Source organism: Scardinius erythrophthalmus (assembly GCF_964197995.2).
Source record: "Scardinius erythrophthalmus genome assembly, chromosome: 22".
In the NCBI taxonomy this organism is placed as follows: domain Eukaryota; kingdom Metazoa; phylum Chordata; class Actinopteri; order Cypriniformes; family Leuciscidae; genus Scardinius; species Scardinius erythrophthalmus.
In genome coordinates this window covers 5300512-5320862 of record NC_138242.1, presented here as the reverse complement: position 1 = coordinate 5320862, position 20351 = coordinate 5300512, and the positions used below count along the sequence as shown (strand labels likewise).

General features: G+C 37.2%; 1 protein-coding gene across 5 annotated transcripts in view; it reads right to left on the bottom strand.

The window, feature by feature from the left end:
- Nucleotides 1-468: 468 nt before the first annotated feature.
- Nucleotides 469-20351, bottom strand: part of pfkpa (phosphofructokinase, platelet a) — a 33534-nt gene continuing 13651 nt past the window's right edge. For 4 of the 5 annotated variants that reach the window (XM_081353419.1, XM_081353416.1, XM_081353417.1 and 1 more), the window contains 10 exons: nt 18667-18813; nt 14698-14768; nt 14493-14580; nt 8813-8965; nt 7639-7803; nt 7383-7444; nt 5906-6017; nt 2628-2727; nt 1201-1306; nt 469-1114 (listed from right to left, as the gene is read on the bottom strand). In XM_081353419.1, the coding sequence (XP_081209545.1) occupies nt 958-1114; nt 1201-1306; nt 2628-2727; nt 5906-6017; nt 7383-7444; nt 7639-7803; nt 8813-8965; nt 14493-14580; nt 14698-14768; nt 18667-18813 (1161 nt within the window). In that variant the 3' untranslated portion in view covers nt 469-957. Of the gene's footprint in view, nt 1115-1200; nt 1307-2627; nt 2728-5905; nt 6018-7382; nt 7445-7638; nt 7804-8812; nt 8966-12541; nt 12695-14492; nt 14581-14697; nt 14769-18666; nt 18814-20351 lie in introns of all 5 variants that reach the window. The other variant, XM_081353420.1, reaches the window with a different exon arrangement.

The following is a 20351-nucleotide window of genomic DNA, read 5'->3' as shown; positions in this document are numbered from 1 at the left end:
GTACATTTACTAGAGGTTCTGATGTATGTTATTTGCTGCAGTTTATCTGAAATGTTTAATTAATCTGAATTATTTTGAATTTTTAATGAATGAATGAATGATTCAATGACTCACTCATAAATACTTCACTTGTTTCATCACGGGATGAATCAACGTTTTTGAACAAATCTCTTGAACGAATGATTCAATGTCAAATACATTTTTTAACAGTCACTTGTCACCCCCCTGGTGGCATAACGATGTAATTGATGCAATTGTTATTTAAAGCATAGACACAGGCGAATCAATGTCATTTAGCAATGAGATCATAAGGGTGTTTGAATCGAGATCACAATCTTGTAACAATTAATCATGCACAGTATTCATTACATGGTACTCAATGGCACATGACGCAAGTAAAAAATAAAAAACAGGGTAGCATGTGTTCATGGCAAGTGTGTTAATGTGTAAAGTCAAACAGCAGACATTGATTTTCACACATAGTGATTGTGGTCTTTATTGGTCAGGCAAATGTTAACACTTGATGATGCAATACATTCAAACATCAAACGGTGCTCTAGCAATGTGGCCTTCACCGCATACAGCGCTTGACACCGGAAAGTGGGATTCTTCCTTCTTTCAGAGAACTTCAGAGAGAGAAATGTGCTTTGAAGCGTAACACTATTGCAGACATGGCGGGGTGACAGCGAGGCCGTCGCTCGAAGCACAGCGACAGGAGTGAGAGGGAATAAAACAGTCAAACCAAACTGCACAGCGTCTTACACTCTCCTACGATTAACACTGATTTCTGGAAAATAACAAAGGGTGACATTTTTCCAACACAGCGATGACACAACAAAAAAAAGAAAACAAAAAAAGAAAGCGGGCCGGAGAACAAAAGTGTCGACGACAGCGCTCGCAGGACAGACGGGCCCGTCTGAAGCGTGGCCTTTGAACGCCGCCGTGATTTGGATGAGTTTAAATGGCAGCCGAGACCTCAGACTCTCTGGGGCGGTTCAGGGCCACGTGTTCCAGCTGGCCCGAGTCCGACACGTCGTAGCTGGTCTTGTACTTGGCTAGGATCTTCATGAGTGGACGTAACTTCAGCCACCACTGTTCCTTAGGGATTCTGTGACTGAACACACAGAGCAGAAGGTCAGATCTTATTCATTTTGAAACATAAATGATCTGGTTTATGGAAGAACTGTGGTGTGAACATACACAAAGTCAGTCTCATCTTTCAGCTGAACCACAGGCTGGAAAACCATAGCGCGACGCCGCATGCCCAGCAAACAGGCCGAGTCCTCTGTGTTAGCAAACACTCTCCCTACGGAACACACACACGGGTTTAACACGGGCTTACAACGTCACTGTCTCGTCATTAGACATTAGACATTAGACATAACTCGTTCCCTGCCGTTGACGGAATTTTCTGCAAATCCTTATTTTCACTGTTATACGGTAGGGGGCGCTATTCTCCAGATCTTCAGATTTCCTAAATATTCTGGGGGCCACGAAAGTTTTGTTTAAATGATCAAAAATGTTGGCACTGACTGGCAACTTAAAAAAATATATATATACAAAACCGCTGGCAGGGAAAGAGTTAAAACGATTCTGATATGGTGTGTCAGTTTGCATATGACAATAACTGCATTTTATCAATAAATACAAATACATGCATGATTTATATTCAAACATTCACAATAATGACCTGGTCTATTTGCAATAAATCAAAATAATAAAAAAATCTATAAATGGAAATATATTACAAACCCACAAAAATAAAAATAAATTAAACTTATGGAAGCTTGTTTCTGCCACGGAATAAAAAATAAAAAAAGGTAATTGTGAGTTTTTATCTCAGAATTCTGACTTTTTTTCCCCTCACATTTCTGACTTTTTTTCTTGCAAATGCAAGTTTATATTTCACAATTCTGACATTTTCTCAGAATTGTGAAATATAAACTCGTAATTGCGAGAGAGAAAAGTCAATTCTGTCACATATTTGACTTGAAATTGTAAGCTAATACGTACAAATTCTGGGGGGGGGGGGAAACGTTAGAACTGGGAGATATTAACATGCAGTTAAAAAAAAAAAAAATCAGAAATGTGAGATAAAATGTAGCAATTATCTTTTTATTTTGTGTATTCCGTGGCGAAACAAGCTTCCATATGGACTTGAACATAACTTTAGCGTTAATATTTTACAATTACACTAAAGCTTCACCACGATAATGCACTAATACCCTGAAGGACAGTCTTTCACTGAGGTCACCAAATCAGACTGAACAAAATTCAAATGTTTACCTTCATCTTTATTCATCCATAGGCACAGCAAAAGAAGTAAACACACACACACACACACACACACACACACACACACAAACACACATAACTAGCTGAAAAAATGCAGCGACTCTACAGTATCATTTCAAAATCAAGTAAATGAAGGTCAAGGACTCTGTTGAGTACTTTGCCACATCTGTGGTGTTTGTGTGCAGTCATGATTACACTAACAATCTGACGGTTACTGAGTGCCTTGTGTACAACAGCACAGGTCAACAAGAAGGACAAGTGGTGATTGAATTCTACTGATTTTTGAAGTTTGCTTTATTATCCACATGACTCATAACTGTTGTCATTTCTACCTTGTCTGTAGCTTTCATTCAGTTTCTTGGTGATCCACTGCATGGCCTTGGCAGCGATTTTGGTCCCAAAGTTACGGTCAAACGGAGAAGGAGCACCACCCTAGTGAAAAAGAAATATATATTAATTGATATACACATATACACACATTATATTGATTATACATAGTATTTTATATTAACTTATTTATCCTATAGGCCAGGTATTCCATGCACACAGAAGCACACTTGCTGTATAAATGCAGTTATCCAGCACAAGTATGATCTAAACTGTTTGTGACAAAAGTGTTAAAGCTGTCCTTGTATTAAGCAATGATAATACTCTTGCTCGCTCACTTGAATTAGCAGGCAAAAGAAAACCGTACAGGTATGTCTGCTCCAGAATACTGATTCATGAGACTGGTGTTAAAGGGATAGTTCACCCAAAAATGAAAATTCTGTCAGTAATTACTCACCCTAATGTTGTTCCAACCCCGTAAGACTTTCGTTCATCTTCAGAACACTAATTAAGATATTTGTGACCCGTCACGGAAACCAAGGACACAAGTCGGCAGCACAACTTTCGAGCAAAATGAGAAAGAAGCGGGTTTTTTTCAAAATTGGTGATTTTCGTTTTTTTGCAGAATCTGTAAGTTGAGATCACGAAGAAGCCTCTCCATGTTTGAGATAGCAGTATTGGTATATTTAAAAGCGTACATTTTGAGTTTGAAATCGGCTTGTTTTTCTGAGATTCTAGCACGCAGTAGGGGCGTGTCATTGTCGGTGTGTATTGCCATACTGAATTGCCGGCGTGGCTACTTATTATGCAGCGCTCGGGCCGGCTCTATCTGATTTCAAAATTCAATGAAGATGGACGCCAATAACATTACGATGTCCAGCAATCGATTTAAAGGTCCCGTTGCATGCGATTCCATGTTTCAAACTTTAGTTAGTGTGTAATGTTGCTGTTAGAGCATAAATAATATCTGTAAAATTATAAAGCTCAAAGTTCAATGCCAAGCGAGATATTTTATTTAACAGAAGTTGACTACAAAAAACGGCTCGATTGGACTACACCCCTCTACATCCTGCATTAGTGACATCACCAGAACCTCCGCCCACAGGAATGCTCCCTCAACTCTACTGGCTAACGTTACTTGCGCACTTCTTATAACTTAGGCTACTGTGTTTACTCAGCTCTTACGGTGATTTTCTGAAGTAAAACTGACGCTTCATCTTTTGTGTGATGTACAATAAACTTTATTAAACTCATCAGTACATGTTTGATCATCATTCAGACAGCAGACTTGTAGGCTATTATTAATAAATAATGGATACATAGCCTACAAGCAGATGACAAATACGTTATAATAACCGTAATTAAACTACTAAACCATACCTGTTTCATCTCTATACAGCAATCTGACTCTGTAGGCATTATTGTCCGACTCGAAATGAACGCCGTTACTGAGAGTTTCTGATATTATCATCATTCCGTGAGATGAATTTGTCCTGACAGACTGAGCGCGAGCTCATGAAGCTCCGCCCCCTGTGTCGTCCAGCAGCACCTCATTTGCATTTAAAGGGCACACACTGAAACGGCTCGTTTTTCTGAGCCCCAAAAAATGTCAATTTAAACATGCTGTAAAAAATGATCTGTTGGGTATTTTGAGCTCAAACTTCACATACACACTCTGGGGACATCAGAGACTTATTTTACATCTTGTGAAAAGGGGCATAGAACGGGACCTTTAAATAGTAGCTTACATGGGGTTAAAATGGGGTTTAATTTGTCGTTTAATGAGATGTAGCCTAATACATGTTGTCAGTGTGAACACATAGATCCGCCAATGTAGTCAACGTGCATATGAATGGTACAGTGGTAGAGTGTTCGCCAGCCGTATCAGAGGTTGAGAGTTCGAATCCGTCCTTGAATAAGTTTTTTTTTTTTCTCGTATAATTTTTTTTCTCTCTTCAAAACGATTATGTTCATCAGTTGTTGTATATCAAGCAGGGACATGCAAACGTTTGAATTATTTTGTTATTTCAACAGAACAAATAGAGAGTATCCGCAACGGATTGAAGCGCGCGTCGAGTGAACATAATGCAGTGTGCGCGCGAGCCACACGAGTAAACACTGTATCTGCGCCACTGATCGCAGCAGCAACGAGCACTTTGATCACTTGATAAAAAAAAAACACATTTCAGCGCTAGTATCTTATTTAAAAAACGAACTAAATGAATGCTCTGCCAGTTAACTGGAGATGTTTTATTTAGAGAATTTGTAGAATTGGTACATTCAGGGGGGAGGGGGAGACGGGGGAGCTTTACAGGGGGTATGACTTATCTAAATGAGATGTAAATGAGCCCTATTGTCATTCCCAGAAGTGTGAGAACTTGCCAATCTTTAGAAGCAGATTTCTACCATTTCAGTTTTTTTGAGTGCCTACCTTCAAATGGCCACAACTTCTCCAAATATTATCAGATTTCCATGTGTTATACATCGTTGGAAAGCTTGAATACTACACTTTCAGAATATGTGGATAACTCAAAATGCCCCAGAACCGACTTGTGTCCCTACTTTCCGTGACTGGTCACATTTGATTAAATCTGAGAGCTGATTCACTCCTCCATAGGCTTCTAAGGGATCAAAACTTGCCGGCCCAGAAAAGTTATTAAAGACAATGTTTAAAATAGTCCAAGTGACTACAGTGGCTCAACCACAAGTTTATCAAGTGACAAGAATACTTTTTGTGCGCAAAAAAAAACAACAACAAAAATAACGACTTTATTCAACTATTAATTTTCATCTGTGTGGGTCTGAGTGAGTTCACGTAGTGTAACAGCGCAGCGCTTCACTATTGGCCGATGCTGGTCATGTGTGTGATGCGTATGACGTACAACCCAGAAGCGCTGCGCTGTTACACTACGTGAATTCATTCAGAACCACAGAGATGAAAATTAATAGTTGAATAAAGTCATTATTTTTGTTGTTTTTTTGCGCACAAAAAGTATTTTCGAAGCTTGATAAACTTGTGGTTGAGCCACTGTAGTCACTTGGACTATTTTAACGATGCCTTTAATAACCTTTCTGGGCCGGCAAGTTTCGATCCCTTAGAAGCCTCTCAGATTTCATAAAAAATATCTTAATTTGTGTTCCGAAGATGAACGAAAGTCTTACAGGGTTGGAACAGCATGAGGGAGAGTAATTACTGACAGAATTTTCATTTTTGGGGGAACTAACCCTGTAACTGGTTCCTGTTGGCCACTGTGTTCTTTGATTTCTGATTTGTGTGCAGTACCTGCTGCATGTGACCCAGAACATTCTTCCTGCAGTCAAACACTCCCCGGCCTTCCTCAGAGTAGAGCTGATAGATGAAGTCTGTGGTGTAGTTCTCATTACTGTTCTCATTCCTGCACGAACACAAGCACACACACAAACCGGCTGAGTGAGGAGTGTGTGATGTGACGCCTGAGGCTCTGCTCACACATCTCAATCACACTGACCCAAAATACTCTCATCTGAGCTGAGAGGAGATGAAACACGAGGGAATGAAGACACACAGATTCTGTGCTGCATGATATACAGAAAGACACACAGACACATCCAAATAGATGGATGGATGGATGGATGGATGGATAGATATACTTAAGAATATTTGATTATGCTAAAGTGGAACTATTGTAAGTACTTAATGTACTTTAGGTACACTTTAAATATCTTGCATTTAAAGACTGATATTATACAAAGATCATACTATTCTTACTCATAGTGATATTAAAACACATTTCAGGCTTAAAGGGGTGGTATAATGCCCTTTTCACAAGATGTAAAATAAATCTCTGATGTCCACAGAGTGTATATGTGAAGTTTTAGCTCAACCCCACAGATATTGTTATATGGTATGTTAAATTGTCATTTTTTGAGGGCGAGCAAAAACGCACAATTTTTGTGTGTGTCCCTTTAAATGCAAATGAGCCGCTGCTCCCGGCACAGGGGGCGGGGCTACAACAGCTTGTGTCCTTTTACCTCACACAGACACGCACTGAACATTTCAAAAACTTTCAGCCTTTTATGTTCAAACCGAAGTCAGAAAGATGGAGAGATTCAAGAAGAAGTGACAACATGTAGACAACATTTCTGAATGGTTAGTTGGTGAATTTATGTAGCTTATGTGTAGTTATCTTCTAGTCATTGATTAGCATATTCTGTCTTGATAATCTATAAATTGTTCCGGGGGCGGGGTTTATGTAAATTCTAGGGTTGGTGATGTCACTAACCCGGGAGGAATGTGGTGTAGTCTTTACCAGCCGTTTGTTGTAGTCCTTAAAAAGCAATTTCTTTAAAAGAAAATATCTCTCTTTGCTTTGAACTTTGAGCGTTGTAACTTTGCAGATGTTGTTTATGTTCAAACAGCAACATTACATACTAACTAAAGTTAGAAAAGTGAAATCACAATCAACCACCCCTTTAATATTATGAAATGTGCATTATGCAATAAAGAAGAGCTCCAAAGCAGGTTTAATTCAAATTTTTATATCAGTAAGTATCAAGAGATATGTCAGTAAGTATGTTAATGAATTGTAGTATACTTAGTATGAAATAAATTTATTTTAAATACATTTTGGTATAGGTTGTTTCATTAGATAGATAGATAGATAGATAGATAGATAGATAGATAGATAGATAGATAGATAGATAGACAGATAGACAGATAGACAGATAGACAGATAGATAGATAGATAGATAGATAGATAGATAGATAGATAGATAGATACCTCAGGATTAGTCCTCTCTGAATGCTGGTCTTCATTTTCTCTGTCAAGTGCTCTACATTCGACTGAAGGAAAGAGAAAAGCAGTTCCTTCATTTTACCAACAGATGGCACTCATGTTAATTGTTTAAGAAGTGCACTAAACTTGGCTCAGAGTCAAAGTTTATATAACCATGTATGTAATTATCTATGAATCCTGTTACGTAATTTATTTTATTACTAGGACACTAGCGGTTTAACAGCGTGTGTGTGCTGGTAACCTGCAGGTCTCTGATGTCAAACGGTTCCTCATAGATGTATGCAGCATCTGCTCCAGCCGCTAGACCACCGACACTGGCCAGATAACCACAGTACCCCCCCATCGTCTCGATGATGAACACACGGTGCTTTGTACCGCTGGCGGACTGCTTGATACGGTCACATGTCTGACACACACACACACACACATTTAGTCATGTTGTATCTTGTAGAGCAATGCATCAGATATTGCTCCAGCCAGCTGAATCTCTGACATTCCAGACACATGGCATGCCATGCAACAACTTGTCGAAAACATACCTTAAAATGTCTTTCCTTAGTAACTATCACGATAAAAAATCAGTTTGGAGAAATAATATTTACTTTTCATGTAAATCTAAGCCAAGAATAATTCTTTTGTATTTACAGAGAGCTTTTGGCAAACTACACAAAATGGGCTTTAATGAGCTTAAGAGCACTTACTGTACATGACCTTATGAAGCACATTCCTGATAAAAAAAACTATTTATGATACACAATAACACTCCTCACACTTAACTCTATATAACATCAAATTTGTTATTCCAAAAAAATTAATTCTTTTATTACTGAATATCTTTGAGTCATTCTTAGGAAACTCCATTTTTGTTCACATTTACTAGTGCTATAATTAAATCAGTCACAATATATTTTAGCCTTGTTTATTGTGTAATGTAAAATAACTTTCATTCTTATTGTAAATGTGTTTTTCATTGGAATATCAGTCAATTCGGATGCCCTTATGTTTATCAGTAGAACAAAACATTTAACTTATAATAATAATTCTATAAAACAGTAGAATTTATTTGCTGACATTATAATTACCTGAGTAACATCATTTTTTTTTCTTTTTTTTTTTTTTGTACCACATGACTCAAATAAAGCATGAGTCACATCTTTATCAGTATTTCAATCCTCTTTTGGCCTTTTCAGGACAACTCTAGTTCAACTCTGTTATGGTAATGTATAATAATATTAAGCACTACTGAGTACTGACTGTAAGTATTGTGATATATCACCATTATTAGACATTTAGCAATTTCAACCCCAAAATGTGACATTGAAAATGTATAATTACATAACTTCCAAAAGTAATATGACAGTAATGTTTCCTAAGAACGACCCATTTGCAGACAGGAAGGAGTTTTTTTTTCTTACCTCCACAATGGCATTGAGGGCCGTATCTGCCCCGATACTAAGGTCAGTGCCGGGAACATTGTTACTAATGGTTGCAGGCAGCATACAGAGCGGGATGCAAAACTCCTCATAGTGGGACCGAGCCTCATTCAGCTGCAGCAGACACTCTAATGCCTTTGGCAGGTCAGCACAACACAGCAGGGGACCACAGGGGACAGGACAATGCACACATTAGACCAGCAGAGGGAGTACTGGTGCAGGAGCGGACCCTGTTGATCGGACACCCACCGTGTGATGGCCGCCATGGCTTCCGATTGGGAGTTGAAGGGAAGAGGAAGGGGGTACAGATGGGATGGGATGGGATCGACTTTTGCACTCACATGCACACGGGATAGGTCATGTGGCAAGACACTGAAGCGGGACGGCAGGTATTCTGAACATACTGTAGAAGCAGCAATATGATCCAGTCCACACACATCAACATCCAAAATGTACAGTAATGATACCTTCGCTACATCTGCATACTGAATTGTGACTGGTCTTCCTTCTTACATCTATTTGCATACTTAAGTATCAGTATATTTAAGGGATAGTTCACTCAAAACTGAAAATTCTGTCATCATTTACTCACCCTCATGCCATTATTGCTATTTTTTCCATAAAACAAAAAACACAATGTTTTCCAGGATGATATATGAATTGTGCACTATATTTAAACTCTTCTGAAGTCATGCAATAACTTTGTGTGAGGAGGAACTAACAAATTTAAGCCAAAATTTGCTGAAAATCTTCAAACATGGCATGCCAAAACGTATAACACAAGGTTTGACGCCGATAACACATGGTTAAAAGTATGTCTCATGTGAATGTCTCAGTTTAGCATTATTTATTTGCATTCAGCACATTTCACAGTGGATTCTTTGGTAAATCAGTCGCAATTTCGGCGCAGGCTTGGAAACAGACTTTTTTTTTATGATATGGACTTGACAGTATTGCCATAACATGCAAGTAACAGTTTTAAGCCCCGTTTACATGTACATGGTTATTTTGAAAAACAGAGACATTTCCCTTCGTTTGTCCACTTCGTTTACACAAACCTCTGAAAATGATTCTTTCTAAAAACTCTGGCCAGAATGGAGATTTTGGAAAACTTTGTTTGCATGTAAACTGAGAAAAACGTAGTTTTAGGCAGCCGACGTCACAGTATGCGACATAACTTGCACCTGCGTCAAAAGTGCGACCTTGTTCAAAAGAGAAAGAGGAAGTGATTCGTTGCTGTTGTTGCTATTTTCGGGATTCTGATTGGCTAACGTGGGCTTGAGCTTCTCGTTACACTGACACCTACAGGTTTGGCATGCTCTTGACGGCATATATACACGGGTTCGTGTAAACGAACACTTTTCTGAAAACTGATACGTGTGCGCAATGTTATTTTTGAAAATAGCCGGCCACATGTAAATGTAGCCTTAATTACAATGCCTGATCTGTGACCAGTGATTTCTGATATGTAACGATTCATGTACAGTCAGATGTTCTTTGTCTATGTGTCAGTAAATCAAACCAATGACTAAATGGTTAACTTCAAATTGTTTCTCTTAGTAGGATGAAAATAATCGGTTATTTAAACTGTGATCAAATTATATATAGAGAGCGATCACAGAACGCTCCTTTTTACAATCGCTGGAGCTGTCAATCAAACAGTGCGAGTTTATCAGTGACTGAGTTCTGGACTCTCGCTAAAACTCCCGTTATTACAAAGTACCTTCTATCTATACTCTTTGGTTAAAAATCAACAAATCTCTTATTTACATTGTCTTTCTACTGTTGGTTATGATGAAAGCATTCGTCAGTGTGCAGAAGACGAGATCACTGCATTCATGCGCTCAACAATTGGCTACATGCTCATCACTGCAACGTTTCATGCCACGATCTAAATATAATGTTATAGATCTAAATATAATGCTATAACCAACACTCTCCTCGATTAGTTAATCTTGAGATCTGTAATAGTAAAAACGTGCTAAAAGTTTTCGAGGGAGATGTTATAATACTTATTTTATATGTTAGCCAATCACAGCAGTGGGCGTTTAGACTGAAGTCCCACAGTAGACACGCCCCTTCAAACAGAGCATTCAAATCGGGCTAAAATCAGGGCAGCAAAAATATCTTTTATTTCTAAATTATTAAAAAAATCTATGAAAAAAATCATACTAACATTATAAGTACATCATAGGAAACATTATAAAACAATAACAAAAATGTAGTTCATGACCCCTTTAAAGCATAGTAATGCATTACTTTTAAAAGTAAATGTCCCCAACACTGGTCAAGGGAACAAATTCTTAATTCGTGGCCATGATATTTTTTACCTGTCATGTGCGGGGATTCTTAGTTCAAAAGTATTATACGCACTATACAATTCTTTTGCAGAGCCATAAGTCACAAGGATTACTTGTATGGTGCTTTTTTGGTGTCATTTTGCAAACTAGATTTCCCTAGGCGCATTCAATTATTTAAAAAAATAATAATTATATGAAAAAGAAAATCCAATACCTTTGCATTTGAGTTACACAGGCAAGAGAAAGATGACTTTTGTAAGGACAAGAGGGTGAATAAATGACAAATCATTTTTAGCTGAACTATTTCTTAGATGAAAAAAGTTAGTTTGCAGCGGCCTGTGCTTTTCTAAGGCTTGTGTTCATTTAAACCTTTAACTATGAAACTATGCAGACAGACTCCAGTTCAGTCTGCGTTAGCTAGGGTCAGCGATCTGTTATGACGGCTTAATGCAGTGTGATCATAGCACAGCACAGGCTCAGTCACATGACAACCACAAAAAAGCAGAGCTCAAAACATGCCGCCATCATGTCATCGCCACTTACCTGTTAGCTAACGACTCGCCTTTGCGTTTATCAGCCAAAACATTGAGGGTTAGTGTAAAATGTTTCAGGATAAATCTCACAAAAAATGTCCAGGTCATCTTATTTGGTGTACTGTATATATTTTAATATTTGGTGTAATGAAATTTAAGCTAAAATATGACATTTCTTTGTGAGATTCATCCTTCTGTTCTTAATTGCCTGTCATTAGCTAGCCGATCAGTAACTAGTATGGTTTAATTTTGGCTTGCATGCTTGTTAAAGTAATGAATGAAATCTGTCTACTAAGATGCCTTCATGTGGTTGCTTTCAAGGCAGCATAGATGTTTTCTTTAATAAATGTCAAATTTTCTAAATGTATATCTCACAAATGAGCACTGCAGTCGCTATACTGTCTAAAGCTCACATGAATTTATTACTTTAGATCATTAGACATGGCATTACGGCCTGTATGAAACCAGTTCCCTTAGGAGGTGCCTTCATACACAATCCTGTTTTGAAATGGGAGCTGCCTAAAGTTGCGGTCACAATAGCAAAATACTGGCAAAAGTGGTGTAGTGATGTATGAAGCTAAGCTCACACAGAAGTCACTTTCAAACCAAGCAGCTTTCTGTTGTCTTGTTCAACCTCACACAACATTAGAGATTGCGTAGAATTCCTGTTGAACTGACTAGATTTTGTCAGTGAAAATTCGCCGATTGGCGGTAAATGTGACCGCACCTTTAGGTTACGGAAAGCACTGCTGCTGCTAACCTAGACTGATGTAATTGGCTGATAAACATAAGGCGGAGCCTCTGTGATTGGCTTGTAAAGAGAAGACAGAGCCTCTGATGTGATTGGCTGGTGGGTGGCGTCCCCCAGCCTCACTTACATCAGTGATAGCGTTCAGAGCCGTGTCTGCGCCAATGCTGAGGTCTGAGCCGGGCACATTGTTGGAGACGGTGGCCGGCACCATGACCATTGGCACACACAACTCCTCATAAATCCCACGGGCTGCTAACAACTCCATGATCCCCAGGTAGGCCTGCAGGGCAGAGCCGGGGATTTAGTGAACCGCTACCGGTGCTGGGAATGGGGATGGAATGAGGAAACAGACAAAGAATGAGAGAGAAAGACGAGGCAAGATTGGGAAGGAACCGAGTGGAAAGCCATGGCCATCACGACGGAGAGCATGAGACAGAGGATCCACTCCATACACACACTTCAGATAGAAACACTTGTTTAAAATACATACACACATCCTGATGATTTCTGTATAGAAAGAGAGAAGATGAGCCTGAACTCAGCAGCATGAAATGACTTTGGAAAAGCAGATGAGCTATTCTGCAATTGAAGATTATTGTTCAGTCTTTAATGGCGTCGTTTGTCATCTCAGCTGTGTGAATGTTACATTTCCAACAGCTGAAAGATAACCAGTGCCTGCTAAGAATGTGATTATCACCTCATTGAATGATTTTGGATGTTCATTATGAAAAGAAGAGGAGCACAGGAAGTTGAGTAAGCTTTAGGTGATGCTACATAGGAAAACATGATGGAGAGGGCAGGCAACTTAACAAAACTTTAATTTACAACTTAACTTAACAAAAAGTTAATTATATTATATATTAGGGGTGTAACGATACACATATTCGTATTGAACCGTTCGGTACGAGGCTTTCGGTTCGGTTTTCGGAACCGAACGGTTCGTTGGACCATTTTTCCTGCCGACCAAAATTTCGTTATTTCAAATGTAATGCGCGGCAAGCGCGCTCGTAATGTAAGAGACGCCGGCGCGACCACAACATTGCCCAACATCAAATGTCAAACGTAATGAAAGCGGAACGAAACTGCTCGTTATTGGGTGGTTGAAGGACCGTTTATCAGTTTGGACCAGTGCAGCGCGAGCCGATCTTGATCAAGCGACACTGTTACTACACAGCGCTAATAAGAGATCCAGTAAAGAAAGCATTTTAATTTGCCACAGAAGTAATAACATCGCTGCTAGATCTAGTGAGAAACATTCACATTTCTCCACTATTAACGGATCAAACAGCGTGTGGAAACCAGGAGAAACATTGTGCCATGAATGAACTATCCAGTGTCCATAGATCAGCAACATTCACCATGGATTTACTGTAGTAACACTAACTGCAACCATGGAAGTTTGGCAGGAATAGTAGGCATAATGCCTTCAAGTAACATTACGTCGGTTTTATTTTGACATTATGAATACAATTGCTGCCCTCAAATGTTAATCTGAACTAAAATAAACCTCTGTTTAGAACTACTACAATATTACATTTCACTTTTTCCAAGGAGCTGTTTTGTTTTATATGTTCCTAAGAAGAGTCAATTATAGCTCCAGAGTTGCTCAAAGTAAAAAATATCATACTTTATGATGTTAGTTTTTATAAAAAAAAGAATAAAAAAAAATTAGTACATTTCTCTGCCATTTCTTTCTTTTTGCTGTATCGAAAACGTACCGAACCGAACCGTGACACAAGTGTATCGTATCGAACCGAACCGTGAATTTTGGGAACCGTTACACCCCTAATATATATATATATATATATCACAAATATACAAATTATTTAAATTTAAAATAAATATAAAAAATATAAAGAAATAGTTTTATTGCTAATAATTTTATACTATTTATGTGACTATATTTTAAATAATATAAATACAAAAATAAATGTAAAATCTACCTTATAATAATTATATAAAATATTAACAGCAGAGCACATAACTTTTTTAATCATTCATTAAAATGACCATCCTGTCAACACACCAAATGTAAGATAAAACATCAAAATGACTAAATCCCAGGCTGGAAAACATACCTCAAATCCTCCGATCACTAACAACGCATTGATGTTATACTTCCGCATCTGTTCTGCAATTTTTTCAATGTACTTTGCAGGAAGCGTTCTGCAAATTTAAAAACATTGTAGAGAAGCACTAAGCACAACACAGCACATTACATTAAAAATCGACTGCATTACTGAAATCTGCAGGCAATATAAACGTTGTAAATGGGATAAATACCGTTTAGTTCCCAGGAGGGATCCACCCTGGCCCGTCCATCCACCTACATCTGCCCATTTGACCTCTTTTATCTGAGAAAAGAGAGCAAAGTGGATCAAATATGAGTTGGACCAACATTTACATATAAGGGTACATTAAAACTTCAAAATGCGAGTGAGCAGCTTAGTTATGTACATGGTAGCTATCCTCTGAGGGGTCGTTAACACAACACCATTTTCAACTAAAAACGGAAAACTTTATGTGTTTTTGGTGTTTATTTCCTCAACAATGGTGTTTTGTAGGCCTGAAAATGCAAATGATTTATGTGCTCACACTATAAGGTCCATTTCATCAAGCTTTGACTTGACTGCTCACACTATACGTGAATAACATGCGTGATAGACCATGATATCGTGTATCCAGACCAGAGATATCATCAAAAGCATCAGCTAGCCTATCGATGTCAAGAGGATTTAGCATTTCCAATGTATGCATTAAATTATTATTATTAGGGTAAGCCTACTTTTATCACTGCAAAACCGACGCACTGCGAGGATAATAAAAGATTAGATAGATTATAGGGCTGGGTAAAAAAATATCGATTTCTCGATTTTAATCGATTCTTAAATCCCAAGAATCGATTAGTCATCCTGTTTTCAGTTGATGAATGAATGTAACATTGTATCGCGCATCCCATCCAATAAATCACAATAATCTTTGTGCTTTGTTATTATTGATATGAAACAAAGTCTCAGATTTCAAATTACGTCCATTTTTTTACGAAATTCAAAAACATATATACCGTGTTGGCGCTGTGGCGTGAGATCGCTCTGGCGCAGCTCTAGAGAAGCACAAGATCTTCTCTCCCATCTTAATAATACCAGTTACCACACGAAATAAACATGAATGAGCTTCTGAAGGTGTGTTAAAAGGTAGAGTACAACTTATCGAAATCCGTCTCATGTGACATGGAATCACTCAATCAGTGTTTCAACCGTTGAAAGACGTCAGTAAAACAGTCATGTAACGTCACATTTACCTCAGAAAAACCATATCCAGTAACCATAAACTCGTTAGTCAGCTAGAAAAATTAACTCTAGAGAGGAGTATTTTGCTAAATATATGCACCATATTACATATTCATTATAATTTTTAATGTTCTTCAATTTTTAATAATGTTTGAATAAATCTGGGAGGTTTTTATGACAGCCAGCATTTAAATGTTTATATTTCATATAACTTTATTATTATAAAAAAGTGTTTGTATACAAATCAGTTAATTTTTACCTTCAATATTATAGTTGAAGTGACTGACTCCCACAGTTTACAGCATTAATTAAGTGATTTGTTTTCCTTGAGAAAATGTGCCATTTATTGTACCTGATATCCAAAATAATCAACATTGAATCGGAATCGAAATCGAATCGAATTGCAAGCTTGTGAATCGAAATCGAATCGAATTGTGAAATTTGTGTCAATACCCAGCCCTAATAGATTAGCTTACTCCTCGTTGAAAATTATTTTAAACATCTAGGTCGATTATACAATGAGTTATAGGCCTATAATTCAAATTATTAACAGTCTATAATACAGTATGTCTGATCACCGCAATAATCAGTCATTAATGAAAATTAAGAGCAGCTTTATTTCAAAAACAACTTGTTTAACACAAAATATTTCTCTTGTCATTTTTTCACTACATATATAGGCCAATAAATTAAGGGAAAAAATAGTTTAAGTCAGTTATATACCGTTATGAGCATGTTGAAGTAGGATTTATGAGAGAATATGTGCCAAAAGCTCGTCAGTTTTTACTTTTATTTTCTGAGGTGAATAATTGACTGGGGTTTGAGACTTCTTCACCGGCATAACTCTCGCGCAAAGTTTGCACATTGCGTATGTGATATTCACCGACTCGTCGTCATGGTTTAAAATTGAAAAACTTCCAAAATTGTTGTAACATTTTTCTAACAATCACCAAGTGCCAAATGATGGACAGCGGTTCACTTTTCCCGTGATAATAATATTAAGTTAATATTAAATAAAATGAGTAAACAAAGTGAAAGTTAAAAGTGAAACAAGTACATTTTAAAGAGGTGTCGGTGTATATGTACACGCTGATATAGCTTGGAAGACGTGTGTAATATGGTTTATCCATTTTGCAACAAGAACTGGAGGTAAGCAACGGTTTGCTAAATTGCAGCTAGTTCGATAGCAACAGAACTTAAAGATCTACCTCTTTTCAGCTTCTTTCTTGCTGCATTAAAGATGAATTAATGCAGCAAGAAAATATGAATACTGGTGAGTATTTTATTAGAGGTTGAAGACAATCCAGGATCCATTGCCCATCCCTGCCTTAGGTTTTGTAGTTTTTCAAATGGAAATGCAAATGGGATAAATGTGATCACCACTCATGTGCTTTCTACATTCACTGGTTTATTGGATTAGACTGGCTGAAGAGATCATAATGGAGATCAGCCATGGATGAGACTTCTCTTAGCAAAAAAAATAAAAAACTTGATGTTGCAGGGCAGTGCAGAAAATAAGAACTCGAAAATGTTAGTAGATGTTAAAAAATATTCATTTTGAAGCCATTGATAATAACACACATGGATTTGACGAGGCACTGCTTACTCTACCCAAGTTTGTAATCCTCCTTGCGTTTGTTCAATAAGACGATTAGTGGATCATGTCTTTATCTACACCAGGGCCCAGCCCATGTAATGAAATTAGTTGCTCTGTGTTTATCTCCATTCCTCCAACAGCTCTCGGCATAAGGCTAATGGGATTACGCATCGCCCCCTATCAGTACACAGAGGTACTACAGTGGTAAATTGGTTTATGTTAATCCTGTCGTGTTCTTTGTCAGAGCAAAGAGCAGCAGTGCAGGGCTGGAGGTGTGGACACTGCAGTCTGTGCTGTTATCAGCGCCTACTTGTGTTAATGTACCGTCTGCTCTTAATGCTATTACTACTGAAGCAATACAATGACCAGAAACTGGATGTGAGTGTAAATACAGTGTTTGTGTTCATGTTTGTATGTGGCCTATATAAAGGAAGCTTTTCTTTTAAACTTGATTTTAATATGTGGAAAATGCGCACACAACAAAACTTGAATTAAACGAACAAAACCATTAAAAAGTTTGCGGTCGGTAACACTTGCTTAATGTTTTGAAAGAAGTCTCATACGCTCATCAAGGCTGCATTTATTTGGCTGCAAAAATACAGTAAAAACATTGATTTTAAATATTTATATATTTTAAAATGTAATTTAATCCAGTGATATAAAAGCTGAACTTCTAGCATCATTACATCTTCAGCGTCACATGATCCTGATTTCCTGCTCAATTTTTTTTTATCAATGTTGAAAAGTCATTCTGTTTAATATTTTACTGTCATTTTTGATCATTTGAATGCATCCTTGATAATAATAATAATAATAATAATAATAATAAAATACAAACAAAAAAACACACTGACCACAAACTTTTAAATGGTAGTGTATCTAAAGCAACAAATGTTTAAAGACATGTAGCCAATTAAACTAGTATACCCTATACAACTTAGTAATTATATCAAATATTTTATTTTATATTTTATAATACACACTATATAATACCATATTCTTCTTTAAAAAAATGCTAGGTTTTTATCCTCCATCCTACTATTTAACCTCTACTACATTTTATTATATACATTTTATATACAATTTTTATGTATATTTTGTATCTCCTTTTTGTACTGTATGATGTGTTATATGGACCTGTGTCTGCAATAAAGCTTTATTATTATTATATATCCATTTAAAAAACACATTTGGCCTTTGGCATTATAAACAGCCTTGGGGTCCAAGAGGGACAAGATTTTGTTCATATGTAAAGACTGTTTGTGTTTCTTTGTGTCTCTACAGAATGGCTCCCATAAACCATTGCGTTTAAATCCTACTGGATGATCCTTAAACACTGGAATGTAAAAGTAAATATGTATTTACCTGTCCCTTATAGAATCCCTCAAAACCGTCACTGACAGCAAACATTTTGTGTCCCTCGGAGATGCCCACTCTGACAGCCGAGCGCACGGCTGCGTTCATGCCCGCCGCGGGGGCGCCCACGTTCAACACAGCCACGTTATAATTGCTCTGAATGGGGGAAGAAGACATAACATCGCTTATTACGCTGACAAATATGTCAATAAATTACATTTAGGTCATTTCTCGAGCATTTGCTAGTATGAGGCTTCAGCTATAATATTGACTTATGTTCAGTTGTCTATAATAAATACAGCAGGTGTCCTGTTGGATATATATGGGCTGATGTTAATAGCAAACTAAAATGGCCATATTCATTTATATAACTAGCAAGTATGTCTATATATTTGTGGCTTTGTGCTTCTTGATCATCCTCATGTTTTTGTTTTTACCACTCAATGCCTGTTAGGAATTTAACAATGTTTCCAGCCAGCCGTTGGCATTCATCAATCTGTTTTCCATTCCAGTAGGCGCAGGGTAATTTGGTCTTTGGTTTACTCGACACACAGCCCGGAGCACCAGAGAATGATTATTGACTAAACACTTCTGGACAAGCGGCCCTTTTGACTTTTCTGACTGTGTTGTAGCAGCTTTTCCATTCAAGACTCCTGTTCTCTACGCAAGGCTTTTAGAAAAGCAACAGAAAATATACTAAGCATCAGCGCTTATAAACGCTTCCCCAAAGTAGCTTACAATTATTTAAAATAAGAAAAGACAATCTTTAAAGTAAGTTCAAACGGCTTTTTAAGATTCTTATTTAAAGGCAAGACACCACAAGTATTAAACTTTTTTTATGTCATGATTAAATATGCAAATGAGGCATTATCTATTTAAATATGCACTTGTTTGCATACATTTATAAAGCAGTAATCTGAAAATTGGATGAAGCCATGTTCAAAATCCAATGGTTTTGCCTTTACACTCTTTCCAAATGTTTTTTCATGGTCTTGGAAAACCTGCAGGAAATTTTAAAAGTGTGATATCTAGAGCTGGAAAAGTCATGTAAATGTCTTCATGGAACAAATTAAAATATATATTTTTTTTCTAGTTATGTCAAGCTCAAACATATTTTCCTTGAAATAAACTGTTGAGAAATTGCTATTTGTAATAAAATAAAATAGTAAAATCCATTGGTAATAACAAGTGTAAACCTTGAAGAATAATCAGTTATTGAAACATCTGGAATTATGGGATTTAATTATTTCAATTATTTATAATTATTTTATTTTATTGTTGCCACCATGATGCTAGTGTATCATGGATGGTTGTCAGGGCATTGTTATGTAGTTCCTAGGGTGTTCTGGGAGATTGTCTAATTCAAAAGAGTCCATTACAAAACTTATATGATATTCTGGTCTCTAAATACAGCTTGCATCCTTTAATAGGAATCCATGTTGTTGTTTTTTCTCGGTTTTATCATCCACTAAAAATTATGATTCCGATCACTTAGATCACTAAAAATAAATGCTACAAAAAATGTGCCCTTTAAGGATATTGTGGCATTGAGATAATATTAGCTAGAGAAAAGAGCTAAAAATAACTATCCACAAGCAGAAATATTCACACAGGATGTGTGACAGGAATAATTAATCTTGGTTTCCACTGGAAACATCTGTTAGGGCTGGAATTCTGTCATGTACTGAGGGTTG